At 45.2% G+C, this 27,573-nt stretch overlaps 1 protein-coding gene across 1 annotated transcript in view; it reads right to left on the reverse strand.

The window, feature by feature from the left end:
- shc2 (SHC (Src homology 2 domain containing) transforming protein 2) overlaps positions 1-27,011 on the reverse strand; it is a 40,509-nt gene extending 13,498 nt beyond the window's left edge. Inside the window, exons 1-8 of the mRNA XM_059990804.1 lie at positions 26,578-27,011; positions 19,787-19,857; positions 16,205-16,265; positions 15,250-15,369; positions 9,344-9,397; positions 8,286-8,337; positions 6,493-6,619; positions 5,295-5,466 (exon numbers count right to left, since the gene is read on the reverse strand). Coding sequence (XP_059846787.1) covers positions 5,295-5,466; positions 6,493-6,619; positions 8,286-8,337; positions 9,344-9,397; positions 15,250-15,369; positions 16,205-16,265; positions 19,787-19,857; positions 26,578-27,003 — 1,083 coding nt within the window. The 5' untranslated portion in view covers positions 27,004-27,011. The remainder of the gene's footprint in view (positions 1-5,294; positions 5,467-6,492; positions 6,620-8,285; positions 8,338-9,343; positions 9,398-15,249; positions 15,370-16,204; positions 16,266-19,786; positions 19,858-26,577) is intronic.
- Between the last annotated feature and the right edge of the window lie 562 nt (positions 27,012-27,573).

Consider the following 27,573-nt stretch of genomic DNA (forward strand, 5'->3'; position numbering starts at 1 on the left):
CTGCATTTTCTTTATTTTTGAAGGAGATCAAAATTTCCTTCCCTGAACAGCATTAATGAATTAAATACGTCTTTAAGTCTTTTTAGTTGTTTAATGGCTATATCAGTGCTGAGACCAACTCTTTTGTGCAGAATTAATTTAATTGCCTGAATATGAATTCCTCAGCAGCTACAGTGGGAGTTAAAATCATATCTCTGGATCAATGATCGATTGGGATTAAGGTTCTCAATTAGGTACAATCGATGATCAGAGAATAAACTGCTTATTTTGAGTTTCCTTTTCTCAAATTCTGCATTTTTTGCATATTATCACATATAAAATCTTCCACTTCTGTTTCCAAATAAACTCTCTATTCCTTAATGCACATATGGGCAATAAGCCATACAATTTGATTACCAGAATTGGAACTAGGTTTAATAAAAAAACAGGCATTTTAATATGCTTCTCATACACCTTCTCAAAAGATCCTGAAATGAACTGACTGAAAATGGCTTTACAGAACGATACAGAATGACTTCTCTTTTTAACCCTTTTCTACAAGTAGCTTGAAAATGCATTACATCAAAAAATATTACAGGCTAAATAAAAGTGCACTATTACCCACAAGTGTGTTAGATTATTGACAATGGGTTAGAGTTGGGGAGGGGTCTGTGACTCACAAGAAACTGACTATTGTATCCTGTAAGGCACACTTAAAAGAATGATCAGCACACACAAAATGCTAGGGGAACTCAGCAGGCCAGGCAGCGTCTGTGAAGGCAAACAAACAATTGGTGTTTCCGGCTGGGGCCCCTCATCAGGACCAGAAAGGAAGAGGGTAGAGTCCAGAATAAGAAGGTGGGGATGAGGAAGAGTACAAGCTTGAAACATATTGATTGAAACATATAAGATTATTAAGGGATTGGACACGTTAGAGGCAGGAAACATGTTCCCGATGTTGGGGGTGTCCAGAACCAGAAGCCACAGGTTAAAAATAAGGGGTAGGCCATTTAGAATGGAGTTCAGGAAGAACTTTTTCACCCAGAGAGTTGTGGATCTGTGGAATGCTCTGCCTCAGAAGGCAGTGGAGGCCAATTCTCTGGATGCTTTCAAGAAAGAGTTAGATAGAGCTCTTAAAGATAGCGGAGTCAAGGGATATGGGGAGAAGACAGGAATGGGGTACTGATTGTGGATGATCAGCCATGATCACATTGAATGGCGGTGCTGGCTTGAGGGGCTGAATGGCCTACTCCTGCACCTATTGTCTATAAGCTGGTAGGTGATGGGTGAGAACAGTGGCTGGGTGGGGGAGGTGGGATAATGTCAGAAGCTAGGAGGAAGAGTTCAAGGGCTAAAGAAAAAGGAATCGCAGATAGAAGAGGACAGAGGACCATGGAATAAAGGGAAGGAGATGGTGAATCAGAGGGAGGTGCTGGGCAGATTTAAAAGAAACATCACAGAGATTAATTTGTTACACTAGTGGGGCAATTTATGGGTTGATAGATTTTAAATATCCTTAGAAATTTCAAAAACTAAATATATGCAAAAAGTAATTTGTCTCTGAAAAGAAGCCTTGGTCTTTGTCTCGGAATCCTCTAAGAGGATCTTCTAACCTTAGATCTACATCATGGAAGTATTTGTACTTCTGAAAAATTCACACAGGGAGATTTGTAATCAGGAGCACAAGGAAAGTTATTGAAAGGAAAGGATTGTCCTGCAGTGTACATTCAGCCTGACACTTTAAAGAAAATAAAACAGACCTGCAGATAGTCGAAATCTAAATAAAACAAGAAAAAGTATTGGTAATACTCAGAAGGTCAGATTGTATATGTTGGAAAGGAATAAAAGTTAACATTTCAGGTCAAAGACCCTTCATCAGAACTCATTTTAAGAATCTGTAAATCCTTCCATGTTGGTCAAACAGTTCAGAGACACAGAGAGACTCCCAGAGCTTTATATTGGAGGTTTTAGAATGACAGAAAGTGGAAGTCCAGACCACACATTATTTCTGAGCAGGATCTCACTGTTCCCAGTTCAAAGCAAAGAAAATTCCCAGAAAGAATGGCTTGTTGGCTGAGTCATATGAGACTGAATCGGCCCAGGCTGACTGGCAGTGTGCAGTACCGTACTCCAATCTTGCCACATTATTCTCTTCTATCGGCAGAAGTGGGAAAGAGAGACAGTGAATAATTGGTGATTCATTTATTTTAAATGTGTTTTACAATATTCTGGCAAGTCACTGTGAATTAACTTAAGTCTGCTCTATAGGACGCACAGCAGAACAGCTCCTGGGACAGCACTTTCCAAATCCACGACCTCAGCCAGCTCGAAGGACAAGGGCAACAACAGCATGGGAAAACCACCAACTGGAAATTGTCCCCCCCCCCAAGCCACATACCACCCTGTCTTAGAAAAGTATCACTGTTCCTTCACCATTGTTGCCAAATCTTGCAACTCTACTGTTGTGGATGAACCTATACTTCACAAACTGCAGTAGTTCAAGAAGGCAGTTCACTGTCATCTTCTCAAGGGCAGTGAGGGATGGGCTGGCTCAGTCTACAAAGCCTACATCATTTGAATGAGTTAAAAAACTGAAGATTCATTCAGTTCAAACCTATGCTGTACTTGGCAGGAAGATTTCAGACAGCCTTCAGCTACTCACATATACCCCCAAATGTGTGTGGAACACTGGGGGGGGGGGGTACTATAAACACATCAAGAGGTGGTTGAAGTGTACAGCTGAGGTGAAGCTGAAACTGCAGTTGTGGGTATCGTGCTCCTTCTCAATTGCAGAAACAACCCTAGTGTCAAAGAAAAATGACTCTAAAGACCAGACTTCAAGTGGTGATACCTTTATTCAGCATGATATCATGGAGGGCCTGCAGAAATCTGCAAGGCTCTGAGTTACAGAGCAATTTCAGCCTATATTTATTCTGAAGAACAAGCAAGTATGTATTACCAGGAGGAAGATATCTTTAAGAGACAAATGACTGAATGATATGAGTGTGTGTTCCTCTTTTCTGCCATTTGCACTCAGTGCTGCATCCTGATTGTGACCGTCTGTCTGCTGTCTGCAGCCCTGAGCTTAGGACATTGGGTTACGAAGTTCAAATGGAGAAATGAAAGATAGCTACTGAGTTCATTACCCCTTCTTCCATACCCGGTCACTCGGTGTGACATGGCTCTTGGCCATTTCTCTATACATGGTGCAAGTGTGGTCGGTAACCAACTACTACACCAAAGTAGTCATTAAACCCTTCTCTATTTCATCTGGATCATGTTCTCAGAGACACAATGTGCAAAGCAAAAGAGTATTAACAGATGACTCGAGCTGCGTGAAGATGTTTCATGTGCAATACCAAGAGTCACTACCTGCTCAACTTGTCATTGTCTCCAGTATTGTGAAAAATGGGTCTGGTCACGCTGTCACAGAGCTGGACTGTGTCGCACAACCTGTCTCTAGGGATGAAGCCTAGGTAAAAGAACATCTCTGTCCTCAAGCTTACTACAGAGGTGTGAACAGAATACTCTTGAGGGCCGTAGGGAAAGTAAGGTGGTAGACTGTGTTGGATGGTTCCCGAGATGCGTGCCAAATCAGTTGGCGGGATCACCAGAGCCGCCAACCAATTATCAAGACAAAACCAGGTAGCAAGTCTGTGGTAGAAATGGTTAAAACTAGTGTCTGATGGGATACTTGACCATTCTGGAGTAGCTGGTCTTAAGACTGCCGATGCACGTCGAGAATAACCTTGGATGATAAGCGCAGTACCAGGAACTCCAATTAATAAGATACTAGACCCCTGGAACCAGGAGGGAGGATGCGTCTGGGGGTAAATTATGAGTCCTGATAACAGGGAACAAAGACGACTGTTAGACTCGTGCTGAGGGATAATTGACATGTCTTTTAAACGATTGATCTTGTACTGATCGTGGGATGCCAAACAAAGTTATGTGTTGTTTGTCTTGCTGTATAACTATGAGCTTTGTACAACCTAAAAATCAGTTCTGGTGGTGGTGGAGACTGTTGCAGACTCTCCATGATATCATGTTAATAATCTCTTGAAACGAAACTCAAAGTCACTCTGGTTTCCATGACAAAGTCCAACCCGATGGCATGAACACTGGTTTTCCAGCTTCAGGTAATTCTCACCTTTGGCGGGTGTTGTCCCTTTCTCCTCTCCTTGTGAATCCTCCTCCATTCGTCACAGTTTTTGTCGCCTTTCCTACATTGCCCTCCACTACAGCCCCCATTACCTGCTTCCATCCAACCACTACAAAAAATATATGTTGTTAATATTTACAGGGTATCGGTGGGCACCCATGGTACTAGTACGGGTACCCATGGAATCTCTGATGTGATCAATGCTAGAGCCTAGATACTAAAATCTAGCCAGATGGGACCTAGCCATGTGTGCTGGGTTATGTGGGTACTTCAGGGTACTGAAATACATTAATCATATTTTAGCAACACACACAAAATCCTGGAGGATCTCAGCAGGCCAGGCAGCATCTGTGGAAAAAAGTACAGTCGACGTTTCAGGCCAAAACCTTTTGACAGGACTGGAGAAAAAAAGCTGAGGAGTAGATTTAAAAGGTGGGGAGAGGTGGTAGGTGAAACCTGGAGGGGGAGGAATGAAGTTAAGTGCTAGGAAGTTGATTGGTGAGGTGAGGTGAGAGAGTGAAAAGGAGATGGGAAATGGAGAAAGGGGATGGGATTGATGCACCATCAATAACTCACGGAGACGTGAGGCGAGATATAGGCTTTTATTGGCTGGAAGAAAGAACAAGTAGCAATTGACCACCATGCTACATCCTGGAGACTGAGCCGGGGCTGTGTCTCCAATCGCCTTTATACCGGGGTCTGTGGGAGGAGCCACAGGAGCAGTCAGCGGGGGGGTGTGTCCAGACAGGTATATGTAGTTCACCACAGGGGTATTACCATAAGTTTGAGAAATCCATGTTCGTGCCATCAGGTTGGAGGCTATGCAAATGGAATATAAGGTGTTGTTCCTTCAACCCAAGATTCGTTCAACCTCATTAGGTTTTTCAACCTAGTCATATTTTAGTGAGTGATTTCCCTGTATCCAAGACTAGCTGAAGTGTCAAGCCAACAGCATTTAGACTGAATACTTAAACAATAATTAGCTTCCTGGGTCCAGGTTGGATATGGGTCAGGCCAGGCTTTAAATTTATAACCAAGCATTTCACTAGTGAGTGGCTTCAAAACAGCAAACAAAACTAAAAAGGTAATTGTGTGACTTTAGTCGTAGAAGTCTAGTTTATGTAGCACAAACATTTCAGCATAAGTTACTGACCTGCTGGGTGCTCGTGCAGAACAGCGCCTGGGTTTGCACGTGCCACTGTCTGCTGTCCCTCATGTCCACAACCCCTCCCAGGGGAGGCTGCTTCCCAGGAATACTATTATAATAATTGTGGTCTGCTGTCTCCTCCTCTTCACCCCAGGCAGACTCCTCGCTGCCTGTCATCCTACAGTCAGCAGAGATGAGGAACATTCAGATGAAGTTTTTACGACAGCAATGTCAAAGTGCTCAATAAGCTGATCTCTACACAAAGTCTAAGCACCGTTCAGTTCATTCCTCGCTGAGACGTCCCAGGATCACTGCACAAGTTGGCAATGGGATGGTGATCCACAAATCCCCACAGGGGGATGGAAGAGGGGTAAAAAGGCAATGGTCCTGACACAGTATTGTGAGCAACTTTGGGCCTCAAATATAAGAAAGAATGAGCTGGCATTGGGGGGGGGGTCCGGAGGAGGTTTATGAGAATGATCCCGGGAATGAAGGAGTTAATGTATGACAAGCGTTTGAGTTTCTGAAGGCTCTGGGTCTCTATTTGCTGATGTTTAGACAAAGCCGGGGCGATCTCATCAGAACATACCTAATATAGATAGAGTGGACATGGAGAGGATGTTTCAAATAGAGTGAGAGTGTAGAACCAGAGGGCAGAGTCTCAGAATAGAAGGACATCCCTTTGGAGCAAAGTTGAGGAGGAATTTCTTTAGGGAGAGGATGTTTAGAGTGGAATTCATTGCCACAGACAGCTGTGGAGGCCAAGTCATTTGGTATATTTAAAGTGGAGGTTGATAAGTAAGGGCATCAAATGTTATGAGGAGAAGGCAGGAGAATGGGATTGAGAGGAAAAGTATATCAGCTGTGAACAAATGGCAGAGCAAATGGGCTGAATGGCCTATTCCTGCTCCAGTGTTTTACGGTCTTTCGTGTCAGTGGTTCCCTCACACAGTGAACAATCAAGGTCTGCGATTCTTCCACAGGGCGATAGGAAGGGGGTTAGTACTTTACCCAAATGCCACCTGTGACACACTGAGAAGAGGAACACGTACCCTACTGCCAGCCTACATCATGGAGAAGGGAGAAACCTGTATTTCAGTAAAAGCATGGCATCCAGGGGATGAAAGGAGAAATTTCATTCCAACACATCAGATTCAGAAGGCTTTATTACTTGAATGATACAGCACATTCAGAGTGCTCTTACCTGTCATGTGGAGCAACCAGTTTTGGGGGGCTGTGCAAGTACTGCTTGAACCTCAGTTCAATAGCCTGTCCTATTGTAGTGATCACAGTCTGTGCTAAACCCTCGCAGCACTCCAGTATATGGCAGGCTACAGGAAATAAACACGAGTCTCTGTTAATTTCAGTCAGAAACAGACCCTTTGGCCCATTACGCTGATGCTGAACATCAAGTACCTATTTATACTAATCCCATCTTCCAGCATCTGGCCAGAAGTTTTCTATGCCTTGATGATTCAAGTGCTCGTCCAAATATTTCCTGTCTCGAGAAGCCCACCACCACACTCAGTGTGTTACAGATTTGAATCACCCTTTCACCCCTTACCTTAAACCTATGCCTTCTGGTTTTACCCTCAACACTGTCATTAATTTGTTTTCCTTAATCATGGCCCCTTCAGCAGCTTTCGCTCTTAAAAATAAGCAAACGCAGCCCACTTGGTCTCTCTTTGTAACTGAAACCATCCTTCCCAGACAACAACCTACTAGTCTTTTCTGCAACCTCTCTGGTGCAATCACATCTCTCCTGAAGCACAGTGACCAGAAATGCACATAATACTCCAATTGTGACCTGACCGATTTTTTTATAGTTGTGTTATAACCTCCCAGCTCTTGAATTCCATTCTTTCATTAATGAAGGCAAGTATATCATATACATTCTTAGCAACCTTATCTATCTATGCCATTACCTTCAGAAATCCTTGGACACGTGCACGGTCCCTCCTTTCCCTTAACATACAACCTTGGAAAAACTAACAACTCTGTTCCTCTGTCTTATGTTCTTAGAAGCCTCAGACTGACATTGTGCATCAGTGAAACCAACTTAGTGCTACACATATGGCAATTATTTCCCATTTCCTGTGTCTGGAATTGTGGTTTAGTGAACCCCTAGAGGTCTTAATTAACTCAGCATCAATCAAGGTTCAAATTTTGCCACCTAAATCAAATTAAATCTCATTTATATGTCCTGGAAATTTTTACAGATCATCATGATGACTACACTTGACTACTCCAAAACTTCACCATGGACAGTCCAAGACAGGCTGGTCTGGAGGCGAGCAACCACATCCCATAAAAACCCAGTAACACAGAACGACCAACAGGGGCTTCATCCTTAGGAGAGGAAGGAGCTTTGAAGATGGGCTACACCTGGAACAACTTGAAGGATTGGCTCAAGACAGAGGACTCTGGCAAACTGCTGTCAGTGGCCTACGCTCAAGTAGGGGTGCTGGGCGAAGGTAAGTAAGTCATAATTCCAAATTATCCTGACCAACCTACCTTGAATTATCGTTTAAACTGTTCCAAAGTCCTGCTGTTTGAATTCTAACTTACACCAGCTCCCATTCACCTACCACACCTGTGCTCACTGACCTGCAAGCTTCCACGTCGATTTTAAAATTCTTCTGTTTTCGAGTAACCTCCATGAACTTACTTCATTTGTTTCTTTAATCTACTGCCACGCAATCCCGAGGTTTGTGTTCCTACAATTCTTGCCTTTTGATCATCCCCGATTCTAATCACTCTACCACTAGTGGTAGCAGCTTCAGCTGCCAAGGTCCCAAATTCTAGCTCACTCTCTCTAAACTGCTTCATCTCTCTTTCCTCCTTCAACGCTCCTTAAAATCTACTCCTCTGGCCAAGCCTGTTCTCATGTGGTTTTTCTTTGTAAATTTCAGTCTGATAATACTCCTGTGAAATGCCTTGAGATGCTTTGCCACATTAAATACATTGCACAGTTTATGATGATGAGTAAACACTCACCTCTCTGGTTAACAGGATCCTTTGCTACATAAGCAACATAATCTGCGGTATCCTGCAGGGGAACAGAGACAGTTATCAATAGGCTCCTAATAAGAGACAAAATAAGGGAGGAACAACTGATTCAACAATAAGTGATGGATCCTTATGAATTCTCTGAACGTATGTAATGAGATCAGAAAACTCGGCAGGTCAAATTTGTGCAATTCCTATTTCTGCTTGATAGATAAGGCAGTCAGTTATTGGATTAATAACAAGGATCTTGCTTATTGATAAAGAGGCACAAATTTAAATTGCTCCACTGCAGTTCAGTATATCATATGCAAGTAATTAAATAAATCTGAAATTTGGAATAAAGCTGATTTTAGTCATTGCAGGCATGAAACAACTGTACTGAAAACCATTTAGTTCATTAGTGTCTGGCAAGGAAAGAAATCTGTCATTCTTACCATCTGGCCAATATGTGACTCTGGACCCCTAATATGATTGACTTTTAACTGCTTCCCAAATCAGAGCAATGAACAATGTTCAATTCCCATCAATGGATTATTAAAAAATCACATTAAAGCAGTTGTTGGAACAAGTCTGTGCCCTCATTATGTGTATTCTCTGAGAAAAATCAGAAGGGTAGGGATTGTTCTAAGACTTGGACAACTGAGATATCACATCTGTTCATCTCCTTCACTGATGACCTCACCCTCTGTGCCATTGGTCAGGGCATGTGCATGTCCTCCGGATTTCAGATTAGGTGGACTGAAACAAGGCCATGGCCCTCTAGGCTGTGACACCCACACAGCCCATGATCAATTAATCTAGTTCACTCATTGCTTCGATCAACTAGGAATTAGAGAGAGGAGAGTGAGGGAGGAGGAATCATCATCACTGAATCATGAAACACACTATTCGTGATGCAAAACTTAACCCCAGACCTGTGACAACTAATATCCTGTTCTTATGCAGTTACTTCACAGCCCATATCTGAGGTCCAGCCAAAATAGGAGATCGTTATTAAGCAGGAAAAAACAGAGATGGAAGTGGTGCGAATTCGAGGGGGTCCTTACCATGTCTCCACCTGAAGCAAAGGAGATGGACTGCATGTTATGGTTTGCGATGATCTGTAAAATGAAATGCACATGACGTTTTCATGGAGACAACCTGAAACAATATGAACCTCCCCACTTCACCCTCTACCACTGCCCCAGGGAAGTAAAACTACATCAGCAATATATGGCCCACTGATTCCCAGGACCTCTGAATCATATCCATTGGGTGGAAGGGAAAGTTCCATGCAAGAATCTTAAGGCTTTGAACTTCTAAAGAGTGATAAGGAACTTAATTTCAACCAGAATGGAGACTACACCTAATAAAGTGGCCACTGAGTGTATGTTTGTGGTCTTCTGCTGTAGCCCATCCACTCCAAGGTTCAATGTGTTGTGTGTTCAGAGATGCTCTTCTGCACACCACTGCTGTGATGCGTGGTTATATGAGTTACTGTTGCCTTCCTGAGAGGTTGAACCAGTCTGGCCGTTCTCCTCTGACCTCTCTCATTAACGAGGTGTTTTCACTCACAGAAGGACACAGCCTCAGAATAGAGAGGCACCCTTTGAGAATGGAGAAGTGGAGTCATTTCTTTAGCCAGAGAGTGGTGAATCTGTGGAATTCATTGCCACAGGCAGCTGTGGAGGCCAAGTCTTGATGTATAATTAAGGCAGAAGTTGATAGATTCTTGATTGGTCAGGGCATGAAGAGATATGGGGAGAAGGCAGGAGGTTGGGGTTGAGAGGAAAATTGGATCAGCCATGATGAAATGGCAGAGCAGACTCAATGGGCCAAATGGCCTATTCTGCTCTTTTATCTGATGGTCTAACTGCTGCTCACTAGATTTTTTTTTTTGCTTTCACACTATTCTCTAGAGACTGTTGTGTGTGAAAATCCCACAAGATTAGTAGTTTCTGAGATACTCAAACCACGCTGTCTGGCGCCAACAATTATCCCCTGGTCAAAGTCACTTAGATCACATTTCTTCCCCATTCTGATGTTTGGTCTGAACAACAGCTGAATCCCTTGACCACATCTGCATGCTTTTATGCATTGAGTGGCTGCCACATGATTGGCTGATTAGATATTTGCATTAGCAAGCAGGTGTACCACATAAGGTAGCTAATGTGTTTATGTTTGAACCTCCTCCCCTAACCATGTATGTGTATCTGCGCTTCTTCCCTTGTACCTATATGTTTATCTGCTCCTCCTATTGGTTCCATTGTATTTTAACAAAGTTCATTAGACATTTATTTCAGCTGCTAGAAAGAATCTTTCTTGGGATCTGTTTGACTGACTCAGTGAGTCCACTATTTTATCATTTTACTTCTGGACACTGTCAGGAAAAATTAGCAGGAAGGGTATTCAGTCTTTCAAATATGTTCCAGCATTCAATTAAATCAGAGCCAATCCTACACTTCCAACTAATCTTTCTGATGGTTCTCCGTTTCCCTGGATTCCTCAATGTCTAGAAAGTCCTCTTCTAAGAGAATTCCCAAAGATTAACAGCTTTTCAAGTCAAGAGTATCTGCTCAGTTTGGGTGCCATGGTAGTGTAGCAGTTACTCAATGCTATTAGAGCTCAGGGAGTTCCGGAGGTCAGACTTCGATTCTGGCACAGTACTGTAAGATGCCTCTCTACGTCCTCCCCACCCTCGGGTGGAATATGTGGGTCTTCTCCAGGTGTTTCCTCCCACAGTCCAAATTCCAGGTAGGTTAACGGGTCATTGTAAATTGTCCTGTGATTAGGTTAGGGCTAATCAGGGTTGCTGGGGCAGCACAGCTCGAAGGGCCAGAATGGCCTACTCCACGCTGTATTACTAAATAAATAAGCACACAATACTTATCCAAACGTTAAGTTCTGAGTAGTTTTGGGCCCCTTATCAAAGACAGGGTGTGCTGACAGTGGAGAGGGTCCAGAGGAGATTTATCCGGAATGATACAGGAATGAAAAGGTTAACGTATGAGCAGTGTTTAGTGGCTCTGGGCCTGTACTCACTGGAGTTTAGAAGAATGAGGGAGAGATCTCATTAAAATCTATTGAATGTTGAAATGTTCAGAGTGGATGTGGAGATGAAGTTTCCAGTAGTGGGAAAGTCTAGGACCAGAGCACCCAGCCTCAGAACACAAGGGCACCCCTTTAGAACAAAGATGAGGAGGAATTTCTTTAGCCAAAAGGTGGTGAATCCATGGGATTCATTGTCAAAGGTTGCTGTGGAGGTCAAGTCATTGGGTATCTTTGAAGTGGAGGTTCCTGATTAGTAACAGCTTCAAAGATTACGGGGAGGAGTCAGGAGAATGGGGTTCAGAGGGATAATAAATCAACCCTGATCAAATGGTGGAGAGACCTGATGGGCCAAATGGCCTAATTCTGCTTCTATGTCTTGGGGTTTTAATCTAGCCCTTAATTCTAGACCAAAGGGACATAGCCTATCAACATTTAGCTACAATCCTCTCCGAATCTCCTATATTTAAAACAAATGACTTCTCATTTTGCTAAGCACCAGTGAATATCATTCTAACTCAAGTCTTTCCCCGTTGGTCAACCCCTGATCCAGAGGACAATCTTGTGAATTGACACTTTATTGCCTCCAAGGAAAGTGTAGCTTTCCATAAATATCGAGACGTTAGCTGTACACAGTGCATCAAACCTGTACGATTACAGCAGACCACTTCCTTTTGAACGCCATTTCTCCTGAAATGAAGAGCAACGTATCACTGATCTTCCATTTGTTACTCCTGCAGGTTACGTTCCGCAATTTTCTGAAAGAGCTCTTGCAGCTCCTTCCCCACACCAACATTACCACATAGAAATTGGTTTTTTTAATGTTATTTTTCTTACAAACCTTCTCACCATTCTAGCTGATAGGATTATATTTATTTATTTATTGGGCTACACTGTGGAACAGGCCCTTCCGGCCCTTCAAGCTGTGCCAACCGGCAACTCGCAACTTAATAAAGCCTAATCACAGACAATTTACAAAGACCAATTAACCTATTAACGGTTACCTTTCTGGACTGTGGGAGGAAACTGGAGCACCCTGAGAAAGCTCATGCATTCCACGGGGAGGACGTACAGATGACTTTGGAATTGAATTCCGACAGCTCGACACCCTGAGCTGTATTACTGTTGCGCTAACCACTGCACCACTGTGGCCCCCCCATGTTACACTCCATCTGTCACTTCCCTGCTCATTCAATTACATCTTTCCACGGTGCACTGTAAATTCTTTGATCCACCCTTGCGGTTTATCTTCACACCTAGCTTTGTATCAGCAGCAAACTCGGGTAAGTTATATTCTGCCTTCTCAACTAAGTTATTACAATAAATTGTGACTAATTTAGGGCCCTGTAAGCCTGAATATTGATACTCTATGCTTTATGTCCTTTAATCTTTCCCATATCCCTGACTCTAACCCTGTGAGTCATTACCTGATGCAGAAATATTTCCTGTCCAGCAGACCTAATACTGATTACTTCTAATGCCTCACTTTGGTAGACTTTTGGTTTCCACAGTTTCACATAAATTCTTTGTCTATTTGTCTGGGAAGGCAAATATAAAATATTGATTTAACATCTCAGCCTTTCTTTATTGTAACTTTTCCTGTCTCTCAGGAACTTAAAATATATTTTCCATTCTCTTCCTCGTCACAAACTTGTTAAAGACTTTTGCAATATTTCTTATTGCTGGCTTGCTGACTCTTTGTCTCCTCAGTTCTTTGATCAGCCAGTACCAAGGATGAGGGATTTGGGCTATGTGAGATAGGAGGAACAGGTTCTTCTCTTTGGAGGAAACACTCAGGAGAATATTTTTAGAAGCATGCAAGATCGTAACTAGTTTAGATAGGGATATACACTTAATGGCCACTTTATTAGGTAACCCCTGGACACAATAAAATGGTCACTGAGTGTACGTTCATGTTTTGTGCTGATGTAGCACATCCATTTCAAAGTTCGATGTGTTGTGCATTCAGAGATGCTCTTCTGCACACCACTGTTGAAATTCATGATTACTTGAGTTACTGTCACCTTCCTGTCAGCTTAAACCAGTCTAGCCATGCTCTTCTGACTTTCCTCACTAACAAGGCATTTTTGCCCACAGAACTGCCACTTGCTGGATGCTTTTTATTTTTCTCTGTGAACTCTAGAGATTGTTTTGCGTGAAATCTTAGGCGATCAGCAGTTTCTGAGATACTCATACCATCAATCGTTCCATAGTCAGTCACTCAGATCACATTCCTTCTCCATTCTGATGTTTGGTCTGAACAGTGACTGAACTTCTTGACCATGTCTGCATGCTATCATGTATTGAGGTGCTGTCACATGATTTGATCAGGTATTTGCATTAACAGGCAGGTGTACAGGTGTACCTAATAAAATAGCACTGTGTGTAAAAGGAATTTTTTCACAGAAGTGAAAGCTCAAGGAGGGGTGCGGATGTAAAATATTCATCAATAGATACAAGGGAGATCCAAGGGGAAACTTCTTATGCAGAACTTACTTATGGTAATACTAGTAGAAAAAAGGTCAATAAGGTCAAAGGTGAATCATACAGATTTTATTCTTGCAAAAGAATAATTTGTAGGTCTCTAGGAAAAGTAAAGAGAATGGGCTGATTGGAGACGAATGAAACTTAGTGTGCTTCCTTTGATGCCACAATGATTCTGGGATCTTATGATTTACAGTTTTAGATCTAAAGCTCTCGTTACCCTCTTCAGCCAAGAATGAGTTGTTCTTCCTCTGGCACTTTTAGTTTCCAGTAGAAAAAATATTTTATGACAATTATGAAGAATTTTAGATGTCTGTCATTATCCATTACAAACTTTTAACTTAAGTTCCCAATTCAATGAAACCAACTTGTGTCCCATACCTCATCTTCAAGGCTTTAAGTTCTGATTTAAGTGTCATTGTTGAACTCAGCATATAATTCCTTCATATTGTAATCCCCTTTCCCAAGATGGTCCCTTACTATGAGGAAGTAACCCGGTCTCATTGCACAACAGTAGATGCGTACAAAATTATAAGAGGGATAGATAAAAAGAATGCACAGTAGGAAACCTTTCCCTATAACAAAGTGGAAAGAAATTTGTTGATACCAAAGGATGAACTTTTTCACCTATGGTTGGAGTTTAGTATAACTTTTCTGAAGTGTTAGTGGAGGAAAGTGCTCTTATGACATTTTTGAAGAATCTACAAGTGCTTAAATCACCAAAGCATAGAGGACTCTGAATAAAGTGCTGGTAAATGGGATTACTACTTGATACTTAACAGGGGTAGCCTCCAACCTGATGGCTTGAACATTGTTTTCTCGAACTTTCAGTGATGCCCTCCCCTTCACCAATCCCCGTTCCCATTTCCCTCTCTCACTTTATCTCCTTACCTGCCCATCACCCTCTCTCTCTGGTGCTCCTCCCCCTTCCCTTTCTTCCATGTTCTTCTATGCCCTCCAATCACATTCCCCCTCCTCCAGCCCTTTATCTCTTTCACCAATCAACTTCCCAGCTCTTTACTTCAACCCCCCTTCCCCTCACCCAATTTCACCTATCATCTCCCACCTTGTACTTCTTCCTCTCCTCCCTCCCAGCTTCTTACTCTGAAGTAAAAGCTTTTCTTTCCAGTTCTGATGAAGGGTCTTGGCTCAAAATGTTGACTTTCCACAGATACTGCCTGATCTGTTTTTCCACTGAACGATTACCTAAGAGACAGCCTGATCACCAGTTGGATCAATGACGTATCAAAAGACTATTGTTTCCATACACAATGGGAGCCACCGAGAATCAGTGTTTGTGGGATGCCCCACTGGAGGTGTGCTCAAGGACCCATCACTCATACCCACCCCAACCCTCTCCTTATTCTTCTCCTCCAGTAACCTACTGGTGATTATCCTCCCCGACACCCACCACGTGCCACTCTCCCCGGCCTCTCCATACCTGCCTTGTAGTGGGTAGAGCCAGGTTTAACCCTTCGATGGAGATGTTGAGAGTGACGCTCATGCCAGCAAATCTTAGGTTGCTCCTCCCGAGAACTGAATGGAGGGAGTGATTTGGAGGCTGAAAGGACACAAAAATAAATCACACAGCTTCCAGGTCGGAGGAATTAACTGGCAGCATATACTGGTCATCAGTCAGCATGCAAGCTAAATCTTATTTCACCATTTTAAAGTATTCAGTTATCCAACACCTCCACCAGCAATCCTTCACTCCAGCCTCTAACTGCCCTGTCCACCCACCCAAAGTCAGCAGACAGAATTATTAGTGCCTGTACCCCACAGAGAGTCAGTGACTGTGGAACGCCAACCCCAGTGACAGCCAGTGCTCCAGGGATAGCCTGAGTGTGGGACCGTACTCAGGTGAAAAGTCGGCTTCGTACCCCCTTTGTGGATGGTGTACCCTCGGGGCTGTTAGTGTCCATCAGACTCATTCTCCAGTATCTGTGGGACCCATCACTCAGTGAGACTATTGAACCATTCTCTTGACAGTTGCTCGTGTAACCCTGCAATCAATTGGAACCGATTACTACTGCAGAAAGCTATTTCTTCAGAGAGAGAGATGAAAGGTCATCAACCTGCAATGTCACTGCACTGCTGTGTATTTTCAACATTCGCCTTTCTCATCTCACTGGGCTTGGCAAGATGCTGTGGGGTTTTAGAGCCAGACACCCTCACCGGTATCACCAGAAACCGTGGATACCCAGCTCCAATGGGAGTGGAAGTCACTGGGGGATATAAATGAGCGACAACACACTGCCTTCCCCACCCAGTGAGATTCATATCCCCCAATGAATATGAGATTCAAATCACCACAACATATAGAAGCAAGATCTGGCAGCCTACTGAGAGTAATATTTGTGAAACAGACTCATGGGACAGTGTGTGTGGTCTTGTACCTTCTTTTTCCAAGCCCCCTTCATGCCCGGCACTGTTTCATGCAGCCGATTAATGGCTTCCCTAAAAAGGAAATGTATTGGGTTAAAAGATTGGATTAGAATAACAGAAGCTGCCTGACCCATTCCTCCTTGTAATCCTGGAACACTGATTCCATGTGATTCTGACAACTTTCAAAGCCTCAAGGAGAATTACACAGCAGTATTATCTAGTAGCAAAGTGTCATGGTCTCAATCTTTGTCACAGCGACCTACATGATCTAAAAACCCATTACGCAGCAGCAAAATCAGAACTCAATAACTCACACCATTCAGAACGGTGGCAGGGTTCTGAGAACATTTCCATTCCTGGAAGGAACTTGTTTATGATTAATTTCCTTTATTTTTTTTGACAATTCGTTGTTCCCAGATTTTTAGTAAAAACTGAAATTAATTTCCTCAACTACCCTTGTGGGACTCACAGTTACTCTTTGTGCACTGTTCTCAGGACATTGCTACAAGCCAACCTCTTCCTCAGTGAGTAGCAGGGCCACAAAGGACAGAAGGCCACAAATTTCATGTCTGCAATGCGCAAAATTAACCCATCTCATTCAAAGCAGCAATAGGTACATTAGCACATGGAGAACAGTGTGTCATATGAAGAGTGCTTGATGGCTCTGGGCCTGTATTCACTAGAATTCAGAAGCATGACGGATGACCTTATTGAAACCTATCAAATGGTGAAAGGCCTTGACAGAGTGGATGCAGGGAAGATGTTCCCTGTGGTGGGAGAGTCTAAGACCAGAGGACACGGCCTCCGAATAGAGAGGCATCCTTTTAGAATGGAGAATAAAAGGAATTTCTTTAGCCAGAGAGTGGTGAGTCTGTGGAATTCATTGCCACAGGTGGCTGTGGAGGCCAAGTCCTTATGTATATTTAAGGCAGGGGTTGATGGATTCTTGATTAGTCAGGGCATCAAGGGATACAGGGAGGAGATTGGAGCTGAGAGGAAAATTGCATCAGCCAAGAGCAGACTTGATGGGCCAAATGGCCTAATTCTGTTCCTATACCTAATGGTCCTAAGATCTTAGACGTTCAACTAAGGAGAGCATCTGTACCTCGGGAAAAGTCTACATACTGTGAATGAAGGAAGGGCAAATGAACTTAGAGTCGTCTATCAGTGAGTAGGTGCACCTACTGATGCAGTATTCAAGAAATTTGGACTAACAAGTGACCAGGTCCAAATCCCACCATGGATGAGGAATTTAAAATCAGATCAATATGCAGTTTAAAAATAATGATCACAAAAGAAACAGGTTATTATAACACTTGGGTTCAATAATGCTCTTCAGAAAAATCTACCTAGTCTTACTTATACATATTTCATTGAATAGCGATGTTCAAAGTTCAAAGTAAATTTATTATCAAAGAACATATATGTCACCGTACACTACCCTGGGACACATTTTCTTGCAGGCATTCACAGTAAAACAAATACATATAACAGAATCAATGAAAAGCTGTACACAAACACGAACAAGCAACCGATGTGCAAATGATGACAAACCGTATAAATACAAAAATAACTAATAAATAAATAAACACATGCAGTACATAGATAAACAAACAAACAAATAATAAGTGAATAGATAACACTGAGAACATGAGTTGCAGAGTGCTTGAAAGTGAGTCGATAGGTGAGGAATTGTTGAGGTGAGTGAAGTTATCCGCACTGGTTTAGAGTCTGATGGTTGAATGTTGTTGATTTTTAAATGGTCTGGTGAGAAATCCTGTTAACATGAATTAGGTTGGCCAATAATGGACACATTGTGGGCTGAAGGGCCAGTATTATGCTGTAGGATTTCTATATTCTATATTCTATGTTCTTCGTCCTGAAAAATAAATACATTTTAAAAAATGCAAAGCTTCAGTGTCCTATTCTTCAGACTAGAAACATCAGCTGGATAAATGATTGCCTGGGGCAACTCTGGGAGCACATTTGTACATATGCTGGTGAGGTTAGGATTGGCCTGTGATATCCTCGAGGATAGAAGCTGTCGAGCCAGACAGGTGAAGAATGAATTATTGAGCAATAATGAACTATCAAAACCTCTCAGTTTATGCATACCCTAGAGAAAGTTAGCATGATGGGAAGGAGAAGGAGTGAGAATTAATTTACATTGTCATTCATCATGAGGACGACGACTATTTGGCTGCACACACTTGAAAAACTTCATATAACTCCCTCAATACTCTCTTCCTGATAAAGAATTCTGCTCAGGATTTCAATGAATTTTTATTTCTCCTTTGCGAGATTGTCTGTGTTTTCAAGTTGGGATATTCTCTGTTATATAAGAGCAAAACTGACTCTTTATGGAGAACCATCAATAATAGATTAGAACTGCACTCAGCTCTCACTTGTGTCTATTGATTGGTGCTGCTGTTTCTAACCCCACTCTCATCACTGTGCACACAGAGCCCATCAATCTGTCAGCCACTTCACATCAACTATTTATGCTCAACACAAAGGGAGGGAGGGAAGGAGGGAGAGAGAGGAGGGGGAAGAAGGGGGAGGGGAGAGAGGAGTGGGGGAGAGGGAGAGGGGAAGGGGAGAGAGAGGGGGAGAGAGAAGGGAGGGGGAGAGGGAGGGGGAGAGGGGAGGGGGAGAGGGGAGAGAGAGGGGAGGGGAGAGAGAGGGGAGGGGAGAGAGAGGGGAGGGGAGAGAGAGGGGAGGGGGAAGGGGGAGAGGGAGAGGGGGGAGAGGGGAGAGGGAGGGGGAGAGGGGAGAGGGAGGGGAGGGGGAGAGGGAGGGGAGAGGGGGAGAGGAGGGAGAGGGGAGAGGGAGGGGGGAGAGGGGAGAGAGAGGGGAGGGGGAGAGGGGAGAGAGAGGGGAGGGGGAGAGGGGAGAGGGGAGGGGAGGGGGAGAGGGGAGAGGGGAGGGGAGGGGGAGAGAGAGGGGAGGGGAGAGAGGGGAGGGGAGAGAGAGGGAGGGGAGAGAGGGGGAGGGGGAGAGGGGAGAGGGAGAGGGGAGAGGGAGAGGGGAGAGGGAGAGGGGAGAGGGAGAGGGGGGAGAGGGGAGAGGGAGGGGGGAGAGGGAGGGGAGGGGGAGAGGGAGGGGAGAGGGGGAGAGGGGGGAGAGGGGGAGAGGGTGAGGGAGAGAGGGGAGAGAGAGAGAGAGGAGGGGAGAGGGAGAGTGAGAGAAAGGGGAGAGAGAGAGGGGGAGAGAGAGGGGGAGAGAGAGGGGAGAGAGAGGGGAGAGAGAGGGGGGGAGAGAGGGGGAGAGAGGGGGAGAGAGGGGAAAAAGGAAGCAATTTCATAATCTGTTCAGAGTCTGTCACAGATGCTATTGGGAATGTACTGGAATCTGCATTGAATGATTGGTGGATTTATTCCCCAAATGAAAAATAAATGTGAAGAATATCCTTCATATCCTTGATGAATAAAATTTAGACATAATGGCATTTTAATATACTTAATCACTTTTGTGTCTAAGCTTCTTCCTGCAAGGATTAAACCAATAATGATCAAAGATTTAGACCCATTCGTTTGCCTATTTTATGCAAGGCTTGTAGGAGCAATACAGATCAGTAGAGGACATAATCCTACCTTGTCACCTGCGTTCTGGTGCTGAAGTCAAGGGACCTCATTGACTTTAACACTTCGATACAGCCCATATACTACAACAAGACAAAAGTACAAACACCATTAAATGTAGAATTCAAGAGATATAGGACTGAGTGATATTCAGCCCATCATGCCTACATACTGGCTCTTTGGAAGAACAATCTTTCCCCCAAATTCCTACTTTTTTTTTCATTTTATTCAAGGAGTTATCCAATTTCCTTTTGAACTTTCTGTGAACCTGTTTCCTCCATTCTCTCAGTAGATCACAACAACTTGCATCCCTTTGATAAGAATTCCTCACCCTACATCGATGACCCCTTCTCTCATCTCCAACCGTCTTCCTCTTCTCGGAAACCCCGCCCTGGTTCTCTGACTGCTCTGGATTTTTTCATCTCCAATTGGCAACGAGACATCAACTGGCTCAACTTCAGCACTCCTCTCTCCTCCTCGAACCTTACACCCCCTCTGAACACACTGACCTCCACACTCTCTCCACACCAATCACAACCTCGCCATCAAACCCACAAAGGGCATTCTGTCATAGTGTGATGGATGTATCTCTACCTTGCTGAGGCCAAGCAGCAACTCTTAGATACCTCCTCTTATGTACCCCTTGATAAGGGCTCAACTCCAGACCAACAGAAAATAGTCACTGGCACCATCACTAACCTCATCAACTCTAGAGAACTCCCATCCACTGCCACTCAGACTCATAGTTCCTTTACCCGCACTGCCCACTTCTACCTCCTACCCTAGATCCACAAAACTGACTGTCCAAGTTGCCACATTGTCTCTGCTTGCTCCTGCCCCACTGAACTCATATCTCTATTCTATCCCCCTTGAATCGGCCTCTTCCCACTTACATCCGTGACACTTCACATGCTCTCAATCTCACAATTTTCGATTTCCTGGCCCTGACTGCCTTATCTTCACTATGGATTTCCAGTCCCTATACCCTCTATGCCTTAAAACTCTCTGCTTTTTTCTGTCTCTATCTCTGGGGACAAACTGTCCACCGACATCTTTTATAAACCTACTGATTCCCATGGCTAGCTTGATTATACCTCTTCCCACCCCATCTCCTACAAAAATACTAGTCCCCTTTCTCCGTTCCTTCATCTCTGCCACATCTGTTCCCAGGATGAGGCTTTCCTTTCCGGGACATCAGAGATGTCCTCCCTCTTCAAAGACTAGGGTTTCCCTTCCTCACTCTTGATGTTGCCCTCACCCACATCTCTTCCATTTCCCAGACATCCACATTTGCCCCCAACTTCCCACGCCACGTTAACAGTGATAGAGTTCCTTGTGCCCTTCTCTTCTGCCATGATAAGGTGGAGGAGCAACACCTTATATTCCAACCTGACGGGATGAACATCAATTTCTGCTTCTAGTAATTTTTTCCTCCCCTTCCCTCATCTTCTATTCCCCACTCTGGCCTCTTACCTCTTCTCCTCACCCGCCTATCACCTCTCCCTGATGCCCTTCCTCCTATGGTCTACTCTCCTCTCCTATCAGATTCCTTCTTTTCCAGCCCTTTACCTTTCCCACCCACCTGACTCCACCTTCTAGCTGGCTCTCCTTCCGTTCTCCCCACCTTTTTATTCCGGCGTCTTTCCCCATCCTTTCCAGTCCCAAAGAAAGGCCTCATCCCGAAACATGGACTGTTTATTCATTTCCATAGATGCTGCCTGACCTGCTCAGTTCCTCCAGCACTTTGTGTGTGTGGCTTTGGATTTACAGCATCTGCAGAATCTCTGATGTTTATTAATTTCCTTGCATTTCCAGTCTGGCACTTTGCCGATTTGGCAGTCCCTCCTGGTTAAGGATGACTTGCGTACTCTCCATTTCTGTGGCCCTTGAGGTGTATGATGAGACCGGACTCTGCCACTCGTGGAGCTTAAGGTGCTTGACGGTGTGGATGTGTCAGCTATTTGGCAGGTAATGCTCTCCTTTTGCCATTCACACTGGGCTTCTTCTAGGTGTTCCAGATAAATAGATTTGAGGTTCTCAATGATATCCTGGATGTCCCTTCTCCAAGTGAGTATGACCCAGAGGATGCTATAGGGTGTGGCGCATTACACTTTCCCAAGGAGGCTTTGAGAATATTTTTAAATTGTTCCCTCTATCCACCTGGTAGTCTGCAATTAATTGACGTTCAGACATCAGTTCCTGGAGTTTTGTGTCAGCTGTGCAACATTACGGACTGCTGATCAGGATCAGCAAAACAAAATTAGGGCTGCAAGTGTGGGATGTAGTTCCGGGAGAGGTTGCTGCTGCTGTTTTCTTTATCCTGCTGGTGGATTTGGAGAATTCATTGGTGGTAACTCTCTGGTGTTTTGAGATGCGCGCTGTAAGTTTTCCATTTTTCTGAGCAGAACTCATTGTTGCCTCACAGAGCCCCGGTCTGAGATTGAGAAAAAGGTGCAGCTTTGTTGAGGTCATTCTGTACTGTACTCACCACCATGGCTTGCACACCATCACATAACAGATAGAGAAAAATTTTGTAGGAAGCCAAATTTGCAAGTAATACTCCATGGACTCTCTTTACTGATGTTATCAAAGGGTTTTCGTGAGATCAAATAAAGAAACACAAAAGCCTTGCATTTCTTTTGGAGTTAATACGCATTGAAAACCAAGCACAATGTATCTACTGATGGATAGAATGAACTTCTTGGGAGAAGACTGCTACAGAAGACCATTAATCTAGTATTGATTTTGCTGGTTTTAGTTAAAAAGCTGATACTTCAAATTAATTCACAACTTTATATTCTGTCATTACTTCTCTTAGTTTTGCTCCAATCCCAGTTCCTCCAATCACCCTCTATCCCCGATAAATCTTCTCTGCATCCTAATCAATGTCTAGTTAGCATTAGTCAAGAAACAAGAATTTAAGTGTGCATTATAACTTCACTGCTTATCTATATTCCAGATAATTAAACAAAGACCCACAGTGATTACAAAGCAGATTTCTCACCACATCCTGTCACAAGCAACTCCATTTAGACCTGATAAATTACAAAAGAACTACTTTTTACAGCCCAGCTTTGGCTTGTTTACGGGTGGACCAGGAAAGATGGCCAGAGGCCAGGAGTAAGGGTTTCTGGTGCTCTTTAATGCCCCTATACCTCAGATGAAGAGAGAAGGTGAGGCTGACAAGCAGAGAAGCCAGAAAAGGGTTTGATAAAGATGAACCACCAAAAAAAGGAAGTACATTTTTCTTCAAACTGTAAGTGATCATCTATTTCAATTACCATGCTATCTGTCAATAAGCAATATAGATCCCTTGGCTCTCCCACTTTCCGACACTCTCTACATCCAGACAGATACACGCAAATACACACATGCAGGACTGAAACATAAAAGGAGGGTTTATCTATCCCACACAAGGACCACATGTTGTGTTTGGTGCTGATGTTCCAGCACGAAGGCTGTGAAAGGCTGTCATCACAGACTGGAAGGCTGGAGAGATGCCGCTGGCTGGGGGAGGGTTGCAAAGGGAGCTTTGCCATGGCTTAAGTTACAGCTTGGTCTATAATGTATTTCATCACAGCTCCCCCTGCACCACACAAGGAGGCTACACCAACAGGTCACAAGTACTGCTGAGGAGGAAATAGGGTGAAGTGCTGACTCATTCTGAATTGAACATCAATTCTGAGTCTCAGTGGCTGCAGCGCTTGGGATGAAACCTGCTTCACTTTGCTAACAAGACAGCACTGCACACCGTGAGCTGCTGTTCTGTCGTGAGATTAATGCAAACCCCATGCATGTTTTTCAGAGGGTCACCCACTGTGGACTTAGAAGCTGTGCATGGCCCAATAGAAAAAGGACTGTGTCAGACTCAGATGTCATGTCCTCCCTGTCTAACGGTGCTCCAGACAATAATCAGCCTAGCTCACAAAATGAAGAAATACAGTACATCTTTGGACCAGGTCCCATCAGGAAATGTCCTTTAGAGAGATGAGTATATTAGCAAGAAAATGAACTGCTTTGCTATTTGAGCAACCTCACCTACAAGTACTGAAGGGATTCACAAACAAGAGGCAATCTGCAAATGTTGGAAATTAAAGTAACAGACCACAAAATGCTGGAGGAACTCGGAAGACCAGGTAGTATCCATGGAAAAGAGTAAACAGTGAATGTTTCATGCTGAGGTCCTTCATCGGGACTGGAAAGAAGTGGTGAGAAGTCAGAGTAAGAAGGTGGGGTGGGGGAGGAAGAAGTACAAGGTAGCAGGTGAAACAGGGAGAGGGGGAGGAGTGAAGTAAGGAGCTGGGAAGTCAATGGGTGAAAGAGATGAAGGGCTGGAGAAGAGGACGGAAGGCCTTGGCAGAAAGGGAAAGGAGAGAGGCACCAGAGGGAAGTGATGGGCAGGTACAGAGATAAGGTAATAGAGGGATATGGGAATGGGGAACGGTGAAAGCCGTGAGTGGCAATTACAGGAAGTTCGAGAAATCGATGTTCATGCCATCAGGTTGGAGGCCACCCAGGTGGGGGTGTTGCTCCTCCAACCTGAGTGTGGCCTCATCGCGGCAGTAGAGGAAACCTTGGACTTGTTCCATTCTCCTCTTTCCACACTCCCAATATCTGGCCGACACTACCACCCCTTACCAGCCCCACCTCCCATTTCTCACTACGAAACTATCTCATCAGGAAAAGAACAGGAGTCTACCATTCCCTGGAACCCACTCTGCTGTCCGCTGATATCATGGCTGGTCTGTATTCTTGTTCCATCCAATCATTTTGTCTCCAACACCCTTAATATCATTGCATAGCAATAATCAGTTTGCCTGGAATTGTATTATCAATTTGATGGACATGTCGCTCAAGGTCTATACTTTGCTTTGCGCGACTATATATATTTTTTACTCGCTAGTCTTAATGTGCCGTGTACGTTTTGCACCTTGGCCCCAGAGGAACGCTGTTTCATCCAACTTTATCATGTATGGTTGAATGATAATTAAACTTGATTTGATTTTGATTTATTTACAGTAATGAACTGAGATAACAGCTACTGCTTTCTGTGAGAGAAAATCCCAGAGTCTCTGTGAAGTATTTCCTTACTTCTGCCATGAAGAGTTTGGCACTGATGCAAAATCCCACCCCTGTTCTAAACTCATCAACTATAAATGTTCAAAATCCCAAACACTGCAACTGCATCTTCCACGAACTTGAAAAGACAATATAAAAACAGTTTATTTTATCAATCTAATGCAGCAAGAGTGAAGAGTGCAAACTGAAAACGTGAGGTAGAAACTTAACCAGCTACTTCACTGTGGACAATTGCCCTGTGTATTCCCGTGCACAAGGCAGTGCAGGAGTCCCCAAATCACTGCCAGAATTCAGAAAATCACTCAGCAAATGAAGAGCCAGATTAGATTGCTGTATCTAAATGTAAGCTAGCCCAATGCACTCCTCAGTACCCATGCACTTAGTCACGTCTCACAATTACCAGTGATCACGCTTACTGTCACGAACCGATACTCACAATTAATTGGGCGCTCGTCTTCAATCACTCTCCCCTTGTGCTCAGACCAGCCGTGTCCCAAGGAAAGCTCTGTCTCTCCTGTAGGCTCACACTCACTTTCATCTGCTGGTGTGCTCTACACCCCACTAATATTTACTTGGTACTCACTCTCACTGGTGTGCCCAGGTGCACACACTCCCTGCCTTTTCCTGCCTTACTTTGGAGCTCATTGTTGCTCCCCGGAATCCACTGGGACTCTCGCTACCGGACGCTCCTGCCTGCGGCTGCTCGCCATTGCTGATGATCACACTCTCCGAGCTGCTGCCTCCCTTCAATACCCCTCACTCGTCACTCCGCTGGCCGCCAGTGCCCACAGTTGCTGCCAATCACTCTTGCACCGACAGTCACACTCACCGCTGCTCTCTGTCACTGCCCTGGGCGTGCAATCACACGCACTGCCACACCCATTTCTCTCTCCCTTCCTTGGAGGTGACACACTCGGACAGTGACAGACTTTGTCCACGCTCCTGTTCTCCACACAGTCACTGCTGCATCGGGTCAATTAAATCTCCCTGGCGCTTTAGAACCTCACACTCACAGTTGCCCATGGATACTCTGGTGCTCAAGCTGTTGCTGCCCCCACCCACCCAGATCTCACACGCTCACACTCACTTCATGGTACTGCCTCCCAAGGCTCACACTCGGCACTGTCCACCCCTGCTCACATCCGTCCTCCTTTCCCCACCACTCGTTCCCACTGCTGTAACTCACAGTAGCTGATGGTGCCAATCCCCCCAACAACTCCCTATCGCTCAGACCCCTCTGGGTGCCCACAGTACCCGTGGTAGTCACACTTGCCAGTGCTCAAGCAACACACACACCGCTGGAGAGATTCTGCAGGCCAGGCGGCATCTATGGGAAAAGTGTGAACAGCCTGGGGGCTTCCTGAAGGATCGGACTGTTCACTCCCGCATTCCGAGTGCGTTCCAGCAGCTGCCCTCTTCGTGCCGGTGCCCTCGCACTGGCGTGGGGAAACCGGCCCCGTGTTGACCAAACTGCTGTTGCAGTTATCACGTGCATTGCTACCCTGTGAAACTCACACTGCCTCTTCCTTTCTGGTGCTGACACTGACTCTCACTTTGGAGGTGAGGCGGTCACTCTCCTTTAGCTTCACACACGGTCACTCTGCGGTTCTCCCCCTCCATTACTCCCGGACTGGCACTCGCTGCCCCTCCCTGCTGCCCACTCCGACACTCTCCTGTCTCACACTTCGCTCGGATCGCCGCCGGGGCCGGCAGATTTTACTCACTCGGACCAGGTAGAAAACTCCGGCTTGGAGGATTTTGGACTCCGGGTGCAGCCAGCCTTGCGGGGGCTTGTTAATGAAGCTTCCCCTGCGATTGCTCTGCTCCCCGGCCAGGCTGACCCCTTGGAGTCGGACGCTGCTGTCGCCGCTTCGGCGGCACCTTGACGGCGGCTGCAGAGAGCACGGAGCGGGGCACAAGGACTCGCAGGATCCCAGGGCAGTGGCCAGCCCTGGTGGCGGCTGTACAGTGTTCGGGGCCGGACTCCGGCCGCCCAGGAAACCCGGGGAGGACGCCGAGAATTTCCAGGGCGGAAGCTTGGGCAACAGCGCGCAAAAGGTGGTGGCATCGTCCGGCTCTTCGGCCACGGGAGTCGCACCGCCGTTCATGGTCAGCGAACCGCACCCGAACCGGTCATAGCGAGGCTTCATCAGCACTGACCCTGGCCGGAGAGCTCCCGCTGACCCGCCTTAGGGTCTGAGAGCTCTCGCACTGACCCGGCGCGGCTCGGCTCGGCTCGGCGCTCCCACCGCCGCTGATGTCATTCGGGGAATTGGCATCAACTGAGAGGCAGGCGAAAGGAGAGAGCCGGCGGCCGGGGGAGGGGGCAGAGGCAAAGGCGAGGCTGCCAGATAACAAGTGAGGGGAAGAGGGAGCACGGAGGAGCGTGTACGGGAGGTTTGGAGAGTGCGAGTGAGCGAAAGCGGAGAGATCGATAGAAAGGACCAGAGGCAGAGACAGAGATGAAGTTAACGTGAAACGAGAGTAGAGTGCACTTGGGAGGGAGAGTGGAGAGCGAAGCGGAAAGGTGGTGGAGTGGATGATGATGGCGAGGAAGAAGGTGTGGGTAGTGCGTGAGGGGGGACGGGAGGGAGGAGAAGGGAGAGGGGATGAGAGGACTGAGAGGTGGAAGGGGAAACGTGAGAGGGGAGAGAGGGCGGAGTGTGAGGGAGAAGGGGTGGGAGAGAGGGAGGGAGGGGTTCGAGAGAGGTAAGTGGAAG

The sequence above is a fragment of the Hypanus sabinus genome, chromosome 16, assembly GCF_030144855.1.
Source record: "Hypanus sabinus isolate sHypSab1 chromosome 16, sHypSab1.hap1, whole genome shotgun sequence".
NCBI lineage: Eukaryota > Metazoa > Chordata > Chondrichthyes > Myliobatiformes > Dasyatidae > Hypanus > Hypanus sabinus.